This window comes from Capronia coronata (genome assembly GCF_000585585.1).
Source record: "Capronia coronata CBS 617.96 chromosome Unknown acBCG-supercont1.3, whole genome shotgun sequence".
Lineage (NCBI taxonomy): Eukaryota > Fungi > Ascomycota > Eurotiomycetes > Chaetothyriales > Herpotrichiellaceae > Capronia > Capronia coronata.
In genome coordinates, this window is record NW_006912895.1 from 345,278 (window position 1) to 364,927 (window position 19,650).

A 19,650-nucleotide genomic window follows, 5' to 3' on the forward strand; every position below is an offset into this window, starting at 1 on the left:
CATCGCGCTGAGCGGGCCAGCTGTTGTTCATCATCAATCAACCTCCATCGAGCCATTTATCACCTGACAAGAGAAGGACTTTGCTACACCGGGTCGCGCAATATGTAGGCACTTTGAAGCAAGTTGCCGGCAATCTCTGGATTGTCTCAAGTTAATGTCCATCGATCTGCGTCGTCGCGGTCGAGGCCTATGATGCTTAGGTAGGTATTGACGGTATGGGCGTTCTCTTTCACTGGTGTGTCACGCCGTTTGTCTTAGATTCACCTTGGACTGTTAGTGAAGCCCCATTGTGTCTATGTTTGGATCTCGAACAAAGCCATGTTGAATCTTATATTCTGCACCGACTCTTTCTTTGTCCACCTCGAAAGGGTTTGCTGCCTCTCTCAGTTCTCCCGCACTTACTTGTCGTCTCTTGCGTTTCGAACCCCATCCCTCTGGCATCTACGCTTCTTATTTCTTCCCACCTCCGCCAAACACCATCGAAGATAACATTACACCTCAAGTACCATGTTCAATATGGACCGCGACCGCTCCGAGAAATCCAGGGGACGCGAGCACGTTTTCCCACCCGACTCTGACGATTGGAAGGATGGTCCACGTTACGAGAAAGGGCCCGTTGTCGGTACCGAATCATATATTTCGAACTCTGGGACCTCATCCTCGATCCATCTTGGAGACGTCAACCACTCCAATACGCCCAACGGATCAGATCAATCACCACCACCCAAGCCTACATTGACGCGACTACCTTCCGCACAGACCAAGTACATGGAGATGCTCTTGCATCTAGACGAAATCTCCAGTACGTACAACATAGTGGCTGCGCTGTTCAGCTGGATCATATTGGCCGGATTCCTCGTGGTCCCGGGCACTTTTACGACGTTCAAGAGAACAAAAACATTCCAAGACCTGGACGACGATGATAGCAATGAAGTGGCCCATGCTATTGTACACACCGTCGCCAATATAGGTCTCTTGTGGCTTGCTGGGGCCTTTTGCGTCGTCGGAGGGCTAGGATGTCTCTGGCTTTGGTTCCGCTGGCGTCAGAACTACATCTGGCTCATCAACCGGATTTTCTTGTAAGTCCTATCTCTGAATCGGCACTCGTGCCACTGACTGACGAACATATAGACCTGTCACGCTCAACTCGGTCGCCGGCTTGATCACAACGCTTGTGAATGTCTACACGGCCCAGAAAGGAATCTGGAGTGTGACGGCCAAAATCACCGCCATTGTCACCGGTGCTTGCGTTGGAGCCGCTGGGTTCTTCTTTGCCATCTATAATTTCTGGGCTCTACGGAGAGTGAGAGAGGCACATGAAAGAGACATGGGTCTGGGTGAACAATCTGAACAGGTCTCGGTCGACATCCTGAAGGGGAAGCCGGCGGCCTCGAGAAGTGCTGTCTGACCGAGACTGGCACTGGTCTTGAGGCACACCCTGGAATGGTTTCAAGCCTCATCTCAACAGCCAAGTACTCCTACGATACTGCTGTTGACGAGATTGTGCGACTTCCCTTTTTGTGGGTGCGGTCGGTCGGTCTTGCGCAACAAACACAAATACAACGGAAGGAGCGCAAACAAAGACTATTTCATTCGAACATCCAATACTGAGGATAGTATCTGCAATCAACACTCCTACAAGCGTTTTCAGCTCCCTACAGCCCTAAACAAATTCAAGACATATCCGTACTTAACACAGATTGTTTCCAATGCCTACATTCACGCCAGCTGCTCAGGGCTCGACCGTCCACAGAAGAATCCGTCGAACCCGTAGACGACGGTCCCACGCTCGACGTTTCCAGCGACAGCCATCTCCCGCTCCTCCCAGTCGACGCCCGGCGAAGCGAAGACGGCTCCGAGACCAAGAGTCGCTGAACCTACAAGAATGCTTGTACGATTGTCAAGACCAGGGTTATCATCTGGACGAAGAAGTTTGGGTGGGACACGGCGTCTCGCTTAATGGTATGCTGGTGTCCTGGAACTGGTTTTCTTTTTCGTTGTCTCTAACTCGTGCCAGATAACCATTTCTCGCTCCTTGATCTTGACGTGACCGACCCTACAGCAGTTGTTGAAGGCCCGTATTCCGGAATCACAAATTCGCCGCCGGGCTGCGCAGCCTTGATGCATCCTGACCCAGATTCTTCAGCGAAAGGTCCCGAAACCAAGACGGGAAGAGGTTTGTTCGCGGTGAGGAAGCCGTCTGAAAGGGATACTGGTGCAGATACCTCGAGACCTACGTCGCCTGTGCTGCCCTCCATACCCACGACTCCGGATGCTGCTCCGCGAGTCAGATTTCCCGACTCGTATCCAGGGCCGGTCAGGGAAGAAGACTCTCACCGATATCAATCAGGCTACTTGGATGGCATTCAGATCCCAAGTCCAATACTATATCACACGCAGAGCGGAGAACGGCTTGCGATATCCATAGAACGCGATTTCCCCCGCTTCGAATTGGCCTACAGCCAGCCTAGGCCCGAGCCAGACTTTACCAGCTACCGGGTTTCAGGAGACACGGACAGACTGCTGGAAGATGCAGGGCCGCAACAGTACATAACTACCCGGCGTGACCAATATCCAACGATGGGAAATCCATCCTGGGCTATGAACAGCACCAATAACTGGTATCCATCAGACCAATCCGGTCACCCGAATATCGGTCAATTTGTGGTGCCTCGTCCATGTCGTCCCGGCATCGGTAATCTTGCGTGGCCAAGTCTACCATATCCCAATCCACTTCTGGAAGTCTGTCAGACGGGACGAACCGTTGACGATACTGTGGTGTTTCCAAAGATTCTACCCTCGGCTTTTGTTGAGGACACCGTTTCTTCCGGTCACAGTGCGAACAATATTGTCCAACCTTGGGCAAATCAAGCTGCCAGTGGTGATGAGCCTGTCAAGACCAGAGTTACCATCTCTAGCATGCTTTGCAACGAAACACACCCATATGAGGAGCTCGACCGTGCTAAAGAACAAGCGCTCACTCCCGACGGTCAACAGCTTCCCAGCACCACTTATGATGCTGTCAAATGTCTGAAGATACACGGTGCAGCACTTTCACTCAATCCTGACAATACCACAGAGAAGGTTGCATATCATAATGCAGGCAACCGTACAGACCTTGTATCAGCGAAACTCGGTCGGCACCAACTCACTGGGTGGTCTCCGAAAGCCGATGGTTCTGACAGTGCTCCACATGTTTCTCGTCTGCTGCAAGCTCGGTTGGATAGCCAGCAATCTGAAGAGAAGAAGGTCTCCAAAATGGCTGAGTGGTTGGAAGGCTTGAGTCATCCAATAGACCCGGAAACCCCTGGCGAGTCATCCAGTCATGAGGCGTCACGAGCACTCATGGACCGGCTATTCGATAATGCCGTCCAAAAGGTCAATGGGGCGGGTCAGACCGATACTAAACAAGACCCAGCCTTGTCTGCCGTTGGGACTGTTGACAAAATCACCGATAGCAAAGACAATCAAGATCATGCCGCCGAAGACGAAGCAGAGGAAGCGTACTATACCGCCAATGAGGATGACAGCGATGTTGAAATGGTCAATGCGGTTCCAAGCGAAGACGGATGGGCTGATTGGGATTGGGAATGGGACGTCGATTCTAATGGCGAGGAAGAGCGGATTGGCTTGTGTGCCACAGGATGGGAAGTTTGAGCAGGTCGATGATCAACTTGCAGGGGCCAGCAGACGGGTTTTGATACATTGAAGAATGATCATGGACAGAAGGGCGGCCCAGACTGGACGAGGATGTGTCAAGGTCAGCGTGGTGGTGAACTCGTCAGTCGGCTGGGAGCCCGGGACCTTGCCTTGAGGAGCTTGGTTTCCTACCTATAGATAGTCAAGTCAAAATGCACCGTCTTGTTCCCTCTCTCGTTGTGACTCATTGTGAAGAAGGGGACGGCCGTATTCAGACTTTCTGCCTGGGGTGAACTCGACCAGGCAGACCCACGACAGGCACCTAGCAGTAGCACTTGCTAAGCGCCATGGTAAATACCTCAGGTTAGGTGGGTATCTTCCATGTAAATAGATAGATGCCCTGCTGCCTATGCTGTCCCTGCTGCCTGGAAGAAGACAGTTGATCCGATGCAGAATATAAATCTTCGGGGAGATTCCGACGACTCCGTACATCCCAACGTATATTCTGAACAAGGAATATGTGCTGTGATGACTCGATGGCGTTGATGAGATTGAGAAGATTGGTGAGGGTGAGTACCTAAGGTATAGAGGTCTCTAGGTACCCAATGCAGTGTTGTGTCGAGGTATCATTAGTAATAATACATTACCACCTGAGGTACAGTGCCTAATCTATTCAATATTATCAAGCATAATTTAAGCATAATCAATCCTTATCAAGCCTAATACAGACCGCTAGACAATTTACTCTGTAGGTAGGTACATGACCAGTATCAGGCGATACTATTAGTCGATACCTACCTAGGTATCTAGTACCAGTAAGATGGATAAGATGGATAAGATGGATAAGATGGATGAAAACATGGCATCTACTCTGCAGGCTGACATCTTCCTGACAAATATATCCTCTGCACAGCGCACTCTAAGGTATGCATAAGGCAGTTGTTACTACATAACTCAACTTGATTGTCACACCGGGTCTTGTCTTTGATGTGATAGATACAGCTTTACCTTGACGGGGGGGTTATGTATATCTCAGACGGTCAAGCAAGCAATGAACGCATATCATATTAGGTACCTAATATATGTACAGAAATATCAATGGACGAGGACGAGGAGAAAACGACGAAAGTTAGGATCAGAAGTTGAAGGAGACTGAACATCAATACTGACAACAGCTATGACTATGACCACGACAATCAATGGGGGAATGCAGCATCTTATCTATCTATCCACCTATCCATATCCACACTGTATGTCTACTTGAAATGGATGGATATCTACTCTAGACTTGAGTATCAAAGTATATATTTCCCTTTTCTACCTCATCTTCACCTTCAGTCTTCGCTCTTCAACCTTCAACCTTCAACCTTCAACCTTCAACCTTCAACCTTCAACCTTCAACCTTCAACCTTCAACCTTCAACCTTCAACCTTCATCCTCGTCCTCGTCTTCATTCTACAGGGTATCAGACTCATCCTCATCTAGAACACTTACCTTGACTCTTCCATCTCAACACTCAACACTCCTCCTCAACAGAAACAAAGCTATCCTATCCTATCCCGTCTCATCCACATCCACATCTACATCCAACCACAAGTCATAAAAATGATCACCATCCACCATCTCCAACGCAGCCAGAGCGAACGAGTCCTCTGGCTCTGCGAAGAACTCTCCCTCCCCTACGAGGTGAAATACTACAAACGCGATCCTCTCCTATCACCGCCGGACCTGAAAGCACTAACACCACTGGGCGCCGCTCCGGTGATTGAAGACTCAACCGCTACTTCAACCTCTACTTCTTCTTCTTCTTCTTCTCCCAAGCTTCTTCTATCCGAAAGCTCCGCAATCGTCGAATACATCATCCACCGCCACGGCCAAGGCCGTCTCGCCCTACCGCCCACCCACCCCGCCTACGCCGACTACCTGTACTGGTTCCACATGGCCAACGCGACGCTACAGCCGGCGATCATGCGCGCCTTTACTCTGCGTCTGCTGCGTCTACCGGCCGACAACCCGGTCAAGCAGGGCGCGGACGCGCGGTTTACGAAAGTCCTGGCCATGCTGAACGACCGGTTGGCCCGCGTGCCGTGGTTGGCTGGGGACGAGTTCACCGCTGCGGATATCATGTCCGTGTTCCAGCTCAGCACGATGCGTCTGTTCTTTCCTTACTCGCTGACGGAATACCCGGGGATCGTGGCTTGGTTGGACAGGGTCGGTAAGAGGCCCGCGTATCGCGCGGCCATGGAGAAGGGGGATCCGGGGTTCGAGCCGCTTTTGGGGGCTGAGGCGCCTGAGCCGGTTCCGGGGTTGTATTGACTTGAAAAAAGTCAAGAATGGAGAATGGATGACTGGATGGAGAGGAACGATGGAGAGGAACGATGGAGAGACGGAGAGATGAAGAGATGAAGACAGAGAGACGGAGAGATGAATGGACGACAAGGTGGAGAGATGGAGACAGAGAGATGGGCTGAATAGATGGACCGAAGTTCCAGTGTACTAATATCCAGCTGTGCTGGTGCATAGACTCGATCAAAAACATCATCCCCGAGAGAACAAGTCGATATGGGATGGTATGGTATGGTATGGTATGGCTTGGTCACCACCAAGAAGAGGAACAGCAAGGTGAGATTCAATGCCTCTTGATGAGGGGGGGGGGGGGGACGAAAACTCAGGTTCAATGAGGACTCTGGATCAAGGCTACAACGCTGAAACGCCCAGAGAGAAGGTGATGGTGATCCAGGAGGAAGATGGTGATTCAGGAGCGAAACAAGAAATTATCCCTCTCCTATCTCTTTCCCATTTCCACTCAACATACTACTTGTACAAATAGACTAGACAGACTACATAACAATCTCACTCACATCACTCAAGACACGGCATTTTAGATTGATGATGATCTTCAGTCGTAGACAAAGAATGCACACTCAACTGTGAGTGTTGACAGAACTACCTTAGCCTCCATGATACATGTTAACACGACATATCTTATCCTCATGATACATGTCAATACGACTATCTGTCAGTCTGATGCTGATGTTGGGCCATGGCTAGTACCATGATCTGTGTCTGCTGCCAACAAACGCCTCGACACATTCCGCAACGACATATCATCACTGTATCCCAGCTGTCCTTCGAGATCTCGTTCATCCCCATCTTCCTCCGGGTCATCATCCTGAACCCTCAAAGCCTCCTTAAGACTGAGGTAGTCGGTCACCGACGTACGTCGATATAACTGCACCACCGCCTTCCTCATCCCGTGCACACGTGAGATCGGATTTCCCGTCCTCCAAATGACAAAGCCGAAACACGACAAGACGGCAGCCAGAATCGCAAATAGCGGAATCTCCCGGGGCGCATTCCCCACATCTCGATTCAGGACTTGACTATATCCCAGAACATTGCCGTTGCGATCCACCGCCACGACGCGAATGTAGGTCGGCATGTCACTGTCAATGTCGACGGAAGATTCAAACCCTTGCTTCTTGGTGGAGGAGAGGTCGACGAAAAGCTCGCCTTCATCGTCGCTGTCGCTGTCGCTATCGGCCGACTTCACCGTTTCTCGTCCCTGCAGAAGCCAACGGTCGACCTCGGTGGCACCGTTCCAGCTGACGTAGAGAACTTCATCCCGTGGTCGGAGAAACACGTCGGGAGACGTCGTCGGCTTGCCGGTCCAAGAGGAACTGCGAAACGTTCGGTAGTTCTTCACCCATCCAAACCCGAATACGATTTTCGGGGCGATGTGCACGTCGCACAGCACTGTTCCGTCGGCGTCAAATTCCGTGTACGCCGGCGCGTAACCCCAGCCCACCAATGCGTGGCCTGAATCTGGGAGCAGTTGTATGGAACCCTGGCTACCGACCAGCAGATGATCCGGATGCACAAAGTCCTGTACAAGAGTCGCCGTCATGTTTTCGGTATCCAGCGTAATGATGAGTCCACGGCTGTACTTGGCATTCTTCGAGTTGGCGTCATATTTGCCGTTGTCGAAGATCGTCAGGGTGTTGTTTTCATGCATGGTGGCGTGGTGCTGGAAAGAGAAGCTCGTCGCTGCTCCATCCGACAGGTCGGTGAACTGATTCCGCTTGCCGCCCAGGATCCAGCGGATGTCGCCTGTAGGGCTGATGCATGTGACGGTATGCATGTAGCGAGAGGAGACGTAATAGTTCCCACGATCATCTTGATCAACACTGTTGATGTGGAAGAAATCCCACGCCGCATCGCGCCGGGTACCAATCGAGGCAACCCGGTTCCCTGATGAGTCTGGTCGGCGCGTTTCGGCTTCGATGGAGTGGAAAGTCTCGTCGATTCGATAATGCTCAGACGCACGCCATTCAAAGATCAACTCGCCTGTCTCGAGGTCGATTTCTTGGAACAAGCTGTCGTAGATCCAGCCTTGCGATACAATGCCGAAGGACGAAAGATCTGCTGGGGTGGGTTCGTAGATGGTCATCAACGCTGTCCCATTTTCCGTGATTTTGAACTCGTGTAGGTCTCCACTCCGACCGTGAGCGGGAGACACCCTCTTGTATAGCTTGTAGTTTGAGTCGAGCTGTATCTTCGTCAGTCGTGGTTGATGCCCAGCTGTCGCGTCACTCCTACCATGACATATGAGCCAGTTCCAAAGGTGCCGCTGTCCGTCCCGGTCCAGAAGGTTAAATAATCCCGACCGCGGTACTGCTGGACCTTAAAGTCCATCGCCTGCCCGTATTTGTCCTCCATCCATACCAATTCACCCCCAGAGTCCATGATGATCGGTCCTGGATGAGGCACGTGATGTCCTCGCGGCGATATCAAGCTGTATCCATCGTCGCATCGTTCGTCCCATTGCGCATAGTTCAGCTGAGGAGCTTTCAACCTGAACGAATGATATGTCTGTCTGGGAACGAGCCCGCGCATTCCCCAGTCGTAGAGTTTCGATGTCAACCCGCCATAGTCGGGAGGAGCTGTTCGAACACTGATCGTGGGTGAGACGATGAGTGCTAGAGTCAACAACCAGATTACGGGGAGCAACTGCCACATCTCTCTGCATGTAGAGTCGTCGTTGGGTGGTTATCGACTGGGAGCTGCAAAAAACGGCAGGCGAAACAAAGGCGCAAAGCTTCAGCCAGGTTCTTGTTGCGTTTTGACCAAACGGGCCGTGATTGAGGAAACCCTCCAAGACCAGGGCTTCACGCTACGCATGATGCTGTCCACCACTTGTTGCAGTAGTGTGCCTGGGGGGAAATACGGTCTTGGGTCGCCGATATTGGCATATGCCCACCTTTGCGACGATGCGACCGTACTATGATAAACCAGGAAGATAAATGGAAGGCTGATGAAGGAATGCCATGTCCAACTCCATGAAGTGGAACTTGATACGTCAGCTTGCGAAGCCCATATCTTGGCGACGACAGCATTGCGACCTCTAGGATGCCGAATCGGATGGTGATAACCGGGGAATTTGCTGTGTATACACAAGTAGTTGGAAGAGGCTTGTGATAAGATAGCACCCATGTCATGCGCTAAGCAAGGGCCTGCTGCGCCTCAATGCTCGACATGTGCTCCAGTTGGTCGGAGATCAGAGCTGTGTGGATAACACTAATGATCGTTCGCAAGGAGCCGCAGCAATGGACAAGATATACGAAGCACTTCCAAGAACCGCGGTTGCAGTGCAGCTCAGTCCTGGGTGCCGCGTGTCTGATTGCTGTTTCCAGCAATACTTTGGTAGATCATCTCTCCCACAAAGAAGAGCAGAGAAGGCTGTGGGGACGATGTATCCATTGAACGGCAAGGTGGCTATGTCGTCCGCTCTGTCGCGATCTTATCCATGCAACTTGAGAGTGTGGTTGACGTCGACAATTTATACCGGTGAGTTCCGGTGAAGTTTCCTTGGACAGAACGAAGCAAAATCCCCCGCCAGATACATTGGATGGCTTTTCGGACATTACTGTAGAGTCTCCGTGGGCGCCAACAACTTTCAGTCGACGCGATCAGGCGAATCCGCTGTTCGCCAGCCATGGAGAAGGCATCGTGACCTCGCGTGGCGGAATGATATTATGCCTGGGGCGCCATACTAATAAATACCAGGTGTGCCGAGGTTGATTCCGCGGAATCGACAGTGCCATGATCAGCCCCTCGCCTTTCAATACGTGGTGGCCATGCTCGTTGGTTTCAATACCAGTTATGGCCGGCCTCTCCACGATCTTCCCCCTCAGGGTTCATGGAAATGATATTTTGGCCCGGTATCTGGTCGACGGTGAACTGAGATTCGAATGTACCCGAGATTGCACGTCGTCCCAAGGCGGCAAAGGAATCATATTCCGCATCTCCGTTGCAAGCCGCCCATTCGCGGCTTCGAGGAGATGAACCGTCTCCAAGATCGAACCATCTGGTCAAAACGATGGCATGTTTGAACAACTTGGACGGGTCGCGCCGGTCTTCCTGCATCCTCAACTCAATCAGGTACTCCGAAGGGCATTTTGGACATCGCCGCATCGGCCGACATTGAGAACACAGGGTAATAAGAGGACTAGGTCGATGCAACCTGTACTTGACATGTGCCGCCACACCGGCGACGCCGCTTGCATCCAATGGATCCAACGGCTTAGGAATGTGGCTAAGGGCACACTTCACCGACGGCATCAATTCGCCATCCTGCCAATGCGCGCAGACGGAAAAGTACGGGGTGAATCTTTCATTGGGAGAATACAGCAGCTTGCGTAGGCCCGCAGGAGGCAGTGCAGGCTCTGCAAATGCCGAACTGATCACTCGTACCAGCAGATGCCCGTGGACAACAGCAAAACGGAACTGGTGGGACCATTCGCTATTGCTGTCTCTGTATCGACGGTTCATCGACTCGATAGGGATGCCGTGAGCTAGTGAATACTTTTGACCCCGGAGAATCAGCTGCAAAAATGGAAAGGGTAATGTCCGACCCACGACCAGCCGGGTTCGAGAGACCTTCTTTTCGAGGTTGAAGGCGTTGGGACAGTTGAAAATGGGATTAGCGATGTTGGTCGGGCGGAGGATTTCGTGCCCCATCTGCGTTCTCAGATGATAGATGGCGCAAGGGAAGCAGAGTAAGTGGTCGGGTAGGTCTGGGTCGAGCCGACCGAGAAAGTCTGTTTTGTAGTCGTGGTTCTCCTCGGCGTTCAGGCTGCTCCAGGCTTCAGTTCCAACAATATCTCGGAAAGCCTTGCACGAGAAAGCGAGGCTGGCTGCATCTGCGAGGTCCAGATGGTCGACAATACGCTCCCAGGCGCCAGGCGGAAACCTGGACAAGAACTGCTCCCCAGTTTCGGGCGGGATTCCGGCAAAGAGTATTTTGGTCTTCTCGACAAGCGACTCTAAAGATCCACGGACGGCCAGACTATGCAGCATCTCCGTGTGGTCCTTTCGCTCACCGGTCTGAGCATCTCGATCGTATGGATCCTCGACTCTGGTTGCAGGGAGGGGAGGATGCTTCGATTGGACCAGGGCTTTCTTTCTAAGACTTTTGCTGGATGGTGTCGCCCGGAGGTTCGTCAGAGACTTTTTCCTTAATTTATTGCCCGGCCGAGAAGGGGCTTGCTCGAGTTTGAGCTCGTCGATGCTGTATTCAGAGACAGATGTGGTTCTTGAATCTGGACTCCATGACTTTTTAGATCTGAAAGGATTCAGAAAGCCAAAAGATTTCTTTCTTGAGATGGTTTCGCCCATCTTGACAGACACTGGACCAAAGCTGTAGTTTCAAACAACCTCTCTTAGCCATCCATTTCAGTCAGCGAAAATGAGTGAAGGTTCTGATCCGGTTCAGCGCGAATTACATGTCATAAGATACTGTTGTCAACGAACGCGGCGAGAAAACGCGTCACGGAAGGAAAACAGGAGTGCAATGGTGCTGACGCTCGACAGTACCTGATCATAGGAAAAGCGGTAGAAGCTGGCACAGGCTCTTTGAGTCTTTGCTCTGGTTTATACGTCTCTTGAGGCAGAAAGACTTTGTTGACATCCGCCAGCAGCCGCGGAGGTTTGAGATGCTCCAATCATAGAAATTAGACCCGACGGGGGCGAGAATCACACGGTTATGTAATCGAGGGTTCTTCTTGTCAGGGAGGCCCTTGCACGAGCTGGGTGAGTCTGTGCAGATTCAGCATTTGTAGCTCCGAGGACGAGGACGAGACGAGACGAGGACGATGGAGGCAATATTCAAGGGGTGGCCGAAGAGGTTGGAAGTTGGAGGATGTTGGGTTTGAGCGAGAGACTGCGGTGGAGGGCAACATTCAGTGAGAGGAGATGATCGCAGGTGATGCGCAGTAGGTACGTTTGTTGTAGCCAGCATCAACAACCACACAGCAATCCATACTGTACTATTCATCACCATGATGAGCGACTGTTGTCCTTCAGAGCCAACAGACCAGTTCAGTATTTTCCTACAGAGTCCGCCACCGTGTCCCTAAAGCGGACGAGTTGAATAGTTGTAGACGGTCAATTTGTCAGGCTCAATTCGCTATCGACGCTTCTCGAAAACTGCGACTGCGCGTCACTTTTGTGCCTGACGCCAGGTTCATCATGGCTTCAATTCATGCCCTTGTCCTCTCTACAATGTTTTCTGTTCCTCATCATATTCCACAGCAATGGCCTCGCCGTCAGACACCCTGAGATGGTCATCCCAGCTTCAAGTTTCCCCCTCGAATCGCAAACTGGTGGGAGACAAGATCACCTTGCCACCATCTGCCCTCGAAGCCCTTCTCGCCGCCGCGCCCGTTGTTTCTGTTCAGAACAGCTCCTCTAGGAATCTCACATCCGCGTTCGACCCCTTCAACCCTTATTCCTTCGCCGCCGAACGTCATGCACGGGCCGTATTCGAAGATCGTCAGCAGCAACTACCTCATCCTCTCACCTTTCGCATCGTGAACCCTCGAAATGGTAGAGCCGTATATGCGGGAATTCAGGAGTTCTCTGCCTCGGAGGGTGATATTGGGTTGAGTGCAGGTCTAAGGGAGGCATTGGGTCTTCGAGATGGAGCATCATTACAACAATCGAGAGAAAGCACGCCCAGTGGCGATGTGCCTATGGTCAATGGGACGGACAGCCCAAAGCCGGAGACCGTCACGATACATGCGAAACAATTGCCCAGGGGAACATACGTCAAGTTGAGGCCTTTGGAGGCCGGCTACGACCCTGAAGATTGGAAGTCACTTCTGGAGCGGTATCTCCGAGACAACTATACCACACTTACTCGGGGTGAAATCCTCGTAGTCCCCGGTCCACGCCATGAGCGGTTTCGCTTCTTGGTCGACAAGTTTGAACCAGACGAGGATGGAATATGTATCGTCGATACTGACTTGGAGGTGGATATCGAGCCGCTGAACGAGGATCAGGCTCGAGAGAGTTTGAACCAATTGCTGGCAAAGAAGAAGCGGCAGCAGGAGTCCGCAGAGGGTACTTCGCCTGGAGGCCTTCTCATTCTGGAACATGAGGTTCATGGAAAGGTACTCCCGGGGGATTATGTGGACTACGAATTGAAGCAATGGGACCGTGGTCAAGAACTCCAAGTCATCCTTGAGGTCCCCGACCACAACGGCAGCCTCGATCTTTTGGTTAGTCCGTTTTCGTCGCGCCAGCGGTCCAAGCCTCGAGAGGATGAATACGTTTTTGGAGACTTGAGTGGGCGACCGAACAAGCGGCTGAAGCTCTCGCACACAAGTGTTGATCTCGAGGAGGCCGAATCGCTTAATCTGGCCGTGCACGCCTGGCGCGATGCCGAAATCGAGTCCACAGACGCAAACCGGCCGATCGCATACACTCTCCAAATTACAGCAGCTCCAGAGCCCGATATACAGCCCGATACCTCAGACAGCGGCCCATCTGAGCTCTCGCCTGACGACGTGGTCTGTAAGAATTGTCGTCAGGTTGTACCCAAACGAACGCTACCGTTGCACGAGGCGTTCTGTTACCGCAATAACATTCTCTGTCCCAAATGTTCCAATGTCTTTCTGAAAACCTCTGAAGCATGGAAAAACCACTGGCACTGTCCTCACGACGAGGAGCATGGTAATGATGCCGTGTCCCGACAGAAGCACGATTCCTTGTTCCATCCACCTACACCGATCCCATGCCCTGGCTGTGACTTCAAGGCTTTCAACGTGCCCATTCTGGCTCAGCATCGCACAACCACCTGTCCAGGAAAGGAGATACTGTGTCAGTTCTGCCACCTCGTGGTCCCTCAACAAGGGCCTGACGATCCTGATTTTGCGGACCCTGAGGTCCTGATGTCGGGACTCACTCCACACGAACTGGCCGATGGTGCCAGGACAACTGACTGTCATTTGTGCGGCAAGATAGTCAGGCTACGGGACATGAAGACGCATCTTCGACTTCATGATCGCGAACGATTTTCCCGGCCAAAGCCCAAACTCTGCTCCAACGGCTTGTGTGGCCGGACCATCAGACCTGACGACGAGATGAGGGTTCAGAAGGAACAGTTGGGGCTGTGCAACGAATGTTTTGGCCCACTCTATGTGTCCACCTACGATCCCGAAGGCAAGATGTTACGGAGGAGGATCGAGAGAAGACTCCTGCAGCAGATCATGGGCGGATGTGGCAAACCCTGGTGCCGCAACAGTGACCTGTGTAAGACCGGACACAAGAATGTCACGGGTGAAGATAGGGTCGTGTCGGCAAAGGATGGGTTGCCCATGATCAAGCCCATCATGGACCAGTTGTCGGAGGGAGTGACTTCTGGGTTGGTGTTCTGTGTGGACGAAGCCAGTCAGAATCGACGGAATCTAGCATCCATGATGAGCAGCGCAGGAGAATACGAGCTGGAGTGGTGCGTCAAGGCGTTGGAGGAGGAGAAAGGCGATGTCAACAATGCCACGGAGTGGTTGAAGAATCGGGCTCCCAAGATTGGGGAGACGGTCCATTAAACGGTCATGGTCATGGAGGTATCTATCCGCTGCACGACGAGGAAGTCCTGCGAAGATGATATCCCCATTGATGAGAGAGGAATGATGAATGTACCTACGTTCTGATGAAATATACCGTTCTCTCTGCGATTGATTCTCCTCTGGCATACTAGTAGGGCCATCCCATCTTCCCCCCGATTGGCCTACTGTTCTTCTATTGATCTGTGTAACACCCCTTCTAGCAGTTCACATGAAACCAGGGGACAGGGATCAGGGACAGGGGATCCTGAGGCATAAGGTCTGCTGACCACTGACTGTGCTGTCAGGGAGACACTGACCGTAAGACAGGAGCCATACCTAGGTATTAATCGACCCTTGCTATCTGTACACGTAGGAGAGACAATCCAATCCATCAACGTCATCGAGAGTGACAAGCGCTGACACGTTGTTTTTGTTGTTATTATATCCTACACATATCTTCTATATATATCACATGTGTTATATAACGCCACGATACTCTACAGAATATCTTGGATATACCTGGTATAGCTATACTCTTGTGAACAACTCAGTATACATTCCACTTGTCGAATCCTGAAATCGAATCATCCCACTTCATTCCCTCCACTCCAAGTACTTGTTATAACAGAACTTTGTACGACAGATCAGATCGAACATGCCAATGACCACGTCCTCATCCGACCAAGGCGCCACGGGGGCTGCCAAATTCGTCACTTCGACTGTCGGTGTATGTTATCTCTAATTTCTTAGTTCTCTTTGATATCTATATCTATCTCTACTGTCTATCATATATCTTCTATCTTTTATCACATAATATCGTTACCATTATCGTTGTCAGCTGGCCATCCCATTCCATTCCATTACTATCACTATTACCATCCAGATCATAATTAACATATTATCCTCCTTTCCCCCAAAACAGAACACGGTCGGCGGTCTCGCCCGTACTGTCGGCGGCATCACCGGCGCAGCGGGCCGCGGGATCGGCGAAACCCTCACCGGCGCCACAGGCAGTTTGGGCCGACCTGTGGGCGACGGCCTGGCGAATGCGGCGACGGGCGTGGAGAACGGGACTCGGAAAGTCGCGCAGGGGGTGGAAGATGCTGGAGAGTGGAAGAGCGGAGCGAGACGGTTTTGAATTCAAATAACAATAACAATCAACAACAATAACGATAATGACGACAACGACAAGAGCGAGCACTCTAGGAACAGTTTCCTAAGAAAGAAAGGACCAGGTCAGGTATAGTAACGCGGCTGTACTGTACGGTGGCTGCTAGTAGTGGTGTACTTGTACTTGCTGTACTTATAGGCCATACGAGTCAAATCATGAGAAGAAGGGAAATAATCAAGGAAACGAAAGAAACGAAGTCATGAGAGAGTATAACGGAATTCTCTAATTATCTATCGTTGCTCCTCTTGACACGGAGGGAGAGACACGCCTACAAAAGACACATACACACACACGCGCACACACAAAGTAAGAGAGAGAGAAATTGGCATGACATGACATGACATGACATGACATGTTAGATCTCCTAGATACCCCCAAAGGCATCCAAATCTTCAGCTATGAGGAGGTAAAGAAGTACCTAATCCATCCATCCATCCATCCATCCAAGAATCTCAAGACCAGAATGTTGAACTCCGATCTTTACTTTACCAGAAAACTGACAAATCCATCTCTACCCTGCAGTATCCCGAGGAGACTGGTGACCTAGAACGAAAAGACAAAGAGAGAAGACATCTCCCCCAAATCATGTCGACATGGGCGCTTGGTGACCTGTGATGCCTTCCTCCTCGTACCCTTCAACGGGAGTACAGGTGCAGAAGAGATTCGTGTCTCCGTACGCATCATCGACACGGGCCACACTGGGCCAGAACTTCTTCTCCCGCAGCCACGGGAGAGGATAGGCGGCCTGTTCGCGCGAGTAGGGCCGGTCCCAGGCGCTGCGCATCAGATCGATGGCGGGATGGGGCGACATCTTGAGCACGTTTCCTTCGCGGGGCGCGTTGCCGTCTTCGACGGCTTGGATTTCCTTGCGGATCTCAATCAGCGCATCGCAGAACCGGTCGAGTTCTTCCTTGGACTCGGATTCGGTGGGCTCGATCATCAGCGTGTTGGCCACGGGCCAGCTCATCGTCGGGGCGTGGAATCCGTAGTCTTGAAGCCGTTTGGCAATGTCGATGGCTTCGACGCCTGCCGTCTCCTTGAACTTGCGCGTGTCGAGGATGAATTCGTGCGCGCAGCGCCCGTTCGCGTTGGTGTACATGATCGGATAGTACGGGCGGAGCCGGGACATTATGTAGTTGGCGTTCAACAGGGCAATCTCGGTGCCGTGCTTGAGACCCGCGCTTCCCATCAGCTGGATGTATGCGTAACTGATGGGCAGGATGGACGCGCTACCCCAAGGCGCCGAGCTGACTGGAGAGATGGCTGTCGTGGCTCGGGTTTCCCCGCCCGGATGCGGATCAACGTGAGGATGCATGGGGAGGAACGGTCGCAGGTGTTCCTTGACCGCGATCGGTCCCACGCCTGGACCTCCTCCACCGTGAGGAATACAGAACGTCTTGTGGAGATTGAGATGGCACACATCGGCCCCGATCTCGCCGGGGTTGCATAGGCCGATTTGGGCGTTGAGGTTGGCACCGTCCATGTAGACTTGACCTCCATGTTCGTGCACAATCTTGCACACTTCCTTGATGCCGGGCTCGAACACGCCAAAAGTGCTGGGATAGGTGATCATGATCGCGGCCAGTTCGTCCTTGTGCTTTTTGCATTTCTCCTCCAGATCCTTCAGGTCGAGGTTGCCGCTCTTGGTGTCACACTTCAGAGGAACAACTTTCATCCCTGCCATGGCAGCTGAGGCAGGATTGGTCCCGTGCGCAGAAACAGGAATCAGGCAGATGTTTCTCTTTTTCGAACTGTCCTGATGGTCGAGATACTTTTTGATCACTCGTAACCCGGCGAATTCGCCTTGTGCACCGGAATTCGGCTGCAGACTGACTTCCTGCATGCCGGTGATGGCCGCCAAAGCTCGAGACAATCGTTTGATCAATTTCTGATATCCTGTGGTCAGGTGAATGGGGGCGAACGGATGGATTTTGGAGAATCCCGGATATGAGATAGCCATCATCTCGGTGGTACCGTTGAGTTTCATCGTGCAAGATCCTAGCGGTATCATGGAGTGCACCAGAGACAAATCTTTGGATTGCAGATGATGGATATACCGCAGCAACTCCGTCTCCGAATGATGTTGGTTGAAGACCGGGTGAGTCAAGAAAGATGTCTGCCTCCGCAAACCCTCGGGGAGAGAGTCGTCATTCACTTTTGAGATGATGTCCGGATCCGAAAAGCCACCAATGTATTCATCGTACTTCACACCGAAGCACTGGAGCAGCTTCCTCAAAGTCGTGCTGCTCACGGTCTCGTCGATGGAGAATGCAAGTCTTGGGGCTTCGGGCGTGCTTCCGGGGACATTGGTCCGCAGGAGTACGTGTTCTTCGCTGGCAACTCGCAGAATTTGTTTGTATTGTTGCACACTGGCCGGCTCAACCACCACGGTGTCAAAAAGCACGGCGCCGTCTTCACGAACACCTTGGTTGATCACTTTCAACCCTTTGCGCTTGAGCACTGCCTGGGCGAACTTGGCCATGGCCCATATCCGGTTGGCGATCTTTTTCAAGCCGTGAGGCCCGTGGTAGATGGCGTAAAATGCACTCATGTTGGCCAGCAGAGCTTGGGCAGTGCAGATATTGCTGGTGGCCTTTTCTCGCCTGATATGCTGTTCGCGAGTTTGCAGGGCCAATCGAAGAGCGGGCTTGCCCAATCTATCCTTGGAGATGCCAACCAATCGACCAGGAATCTTCCGTTTGTGCTTTTCACTGCAGGCGAAAAAGGCAGCATGGGGTCCACCGTAGCCCAGAGGAACACCAAAGCGCTGGGCATTTCCGAAGGCGACATCGACCCCAAACTCTCCAGGAGCTTTAAGAAGGGTGAGAGCAAGCAGATCCGTGGCGACAGAAAATGTGCCGTCCGCCGCGTGTACAAGATCCGAAAGTTTCTGGAAATTGTGCACTCCTCCCAGAGTATCTGGATACTGTGCCAGCACGCCGATCAGATTGTCGCCTTGTTCTTTGACCAGCTTGAAGTCGTCTGCCAGGATATCGCCCACGATAACATTGATGCCGAAGCCCGACGCTCTCGATTCCATGACCGCGATGGTCTGAGGATGGCAGAGATCCGAGACGACATAAGCCTTTCCTGGTTTCTTCTGTCGCGAAGTGGGGAGGGCATTCATTGACAGAGTCATGGCTTCTGCAGCGGCAGTGCCTTCATCGAGCACCGAAGCGTTGGCGATTGTCAGGCCCGTGAGATCTGTCACAAGCGTCTGGAAGTTCAACAGCGATTCCAAACGGCCCTGACTAATCTCTGCCTGGTATGGGGTGTAGCTTGTGTACCACGCAGGACTCTCAAGGACGTTTCTTTGGATCACGGTCGGCGTGTTCGTGCCGTAGTATCCCATGCCGATAAGACTCGTGTAATTCTTGTTCTCCCGCGCCAAAGTGAGCATTTCCCTCTCAATGCCCACCTCATGCACCCCTTGCGTGTTGTCCTTGTTGAATGCATTCTGCAGATGTAGTTCACTGCCGGCGAGGATATCTGGAGGGAGAGTCTGGCGGATGAAATCGTCTAGGTCTTTCGCAGGGGGATCCAACGCCTTCACCATCAGCACCTCGTCATGCGGTGAGGGACCGATATGGCGCTGGCTGAAGAGCTCATCTCTCTCCAAAAAGGCGGGAGGGGGCCCTTGATGGGAGGCTGGCTGAGCGTTTTGCTGTCGCTTTTGTTGCACCGAGAGACATCTCCTACATAGTCGAGAAGGATCGATGCGTTGAGGTGTCCATCGCAGCAATCGCGTGACGGGCAGACGGGCTCGTGAATACGCCGCCACGGGAGTAGCCATCATCGCGACTGTTTTGCAGGCTGCCGGTTACGATCTCATGTCAACTGTCGCGTCCAGCAAGTTGCCAGAGAACAGAGAAGGAAAAATTGAACACAGTCAGAGTATCTCAGCCAGAAATGCTCACACTGGTGGATCCTGTTCTGCTCTATTGACTGATA

At 52.1% G+C, this 19,650-nt stretch overlaps 8 protein-coding genes across 8 annotated transcripts; 5 read left to right on the forward strand and 3 right to left on the reverse strand.

The window, feature by feature from the left end:
- Positions 1–516: 516 nt before the first annotated feature.
- On the forward strand, positions 517–1,408 carry A1O1_03414 (uncharacterized protein; the record flags this gene model as incomplete). Its single annotated transcript, XM_007724319.1, has 2 exons — positions 517–1,079; positions 1,132–1,408. The coding sequence occupies 2 exons, from the start codon at positions 517–519 to the stop codon at positions 1,406–1,408; spliced, it is 840 nt and encodes a 279-aa protein (XP_007722509.1).
- Positions 1,409–1,709: 301 nt separating this feature from the next.
- A1O1_03415 (uncharacterized protein) lies at positions 1,710–3,657 on the forward strand (the record flags this gene model as incomplete). Its single annotated transcript, XM_007724320.1, has 2 exons — positions 1,710–1,962; positions 2,018–3,657. The coding sequence occupies 2 exons, from the start codon at positions 1,710–1,712 to the stop codon at positions 3,655–3,657; spliced, it is 1,893 nt and encodes a 630-aa protein (XP_007722510.1).
- A 1,587-nt stretch (positions 3,658–5,244) lies between these two features.
- Positions 5,245–5,955, forward strand: A1O1_03416 (uncharacterized protein; the record flags this gene model as incomplete). The annotated part of the gene is made up of 1 exon (XM_007724321.1): positions 5,245–5,955. The coding sequence occupies one exon, from the start codon at positions 5,245–5,247 to the stop codon at positions 5,953–5,955; it is 711 nt and encodes a 236-aa protein (XP_007722511.1).
- A 703-nt stretch (positions 5,956–6,658) lies between these two features.
- On the reverse strand, positions 6,659–8,658 carry A1O1_03417 (uncharacterized protein; the record flags this gene model as incomplete). Its single annotated transcript, XM_007724322.1, has 2 exons — positions 6,659–8,188; positions 8,239–8,658. The coding sequence occupies 2 exons, from the start codon at positions 8,656–8,658 to the stop codon at positions 6,659–6,661; spliced, it is 1,950 nt and encodes a 649-aa protein (XP_007722512.1).
- A 1,131-nt stretch (positions 8,659–9,789) lies between these two features.
- A1O1_03418 (uncharacterized protein) lies at positions 9,790–11,316 on the reverse strand (the record flags this gene model as incomplete). Its single annotated transcript, XM_007724323.1, has 1 exon — positions 9,790–11,316. The coding sequence occupies one exon, from the start codon at positions 11,314–11,316 to the stop codon at positions 9,790–9,792; it is 1,527 nt and encodes a 508-aa protein (XP_007722513.1).
- Positions 11,317–12,233: 917 nt separating this feature from the next.
- Positions 12,234–14,528, forward strand: A1O1_03419 (uncharacterized protein; the record flags this gene model as incomplete). The annotated part of the gene is made up of 1 exon (XM_007724324.1): positions 12,234–14,528. The coding sequence occupies one exon, from the start codon at positions 12,234–12,236 to the stop codon at positions 14,526–14,528; it is 2,295 nt and encodes a 764-aa protein (XP_007722514.1).
- A 655-nt stretch (positions 14,529–15,183) lies between these two features.
- On the forward strand, positions 15,184–15,666 carry A1O1_03420 (uncharacterized protein; the record flags this gene model as incomplete). Its single annotated transcript, XM_007724325.1, has 2 exons — positions 15,184–15,255; positions 15,451–15,666. 2 exons carry the CDS (start codon positions 15,184–15,186, stop codon positions 15,664–15,666), a joined length of 288 nt encoding a protein of 95 aa, XP_007722515.1.
- Positions 15,667–16,282: 616 nt separating this feature from the next.
- On the reverse strand, positions 16,283–19,492 carry A1O1_03421 (glycine dehydrogenase; the record flags this gene model as incomplete). The annotated part of the gene is made up of 1 exon (XM_007724326.1): positions 16,283–19,492. The coding sequence occupies one exon, from the start codon at positions 19,490–19,492 to the stop codon at positions 16,283–16,285; it is 3,210 nt and encodes a 1,069-aa protein (XP_007722516.1).
- Between the last annotated feature and the right edge of the window lie 158 nt (positions 19,493–19,650).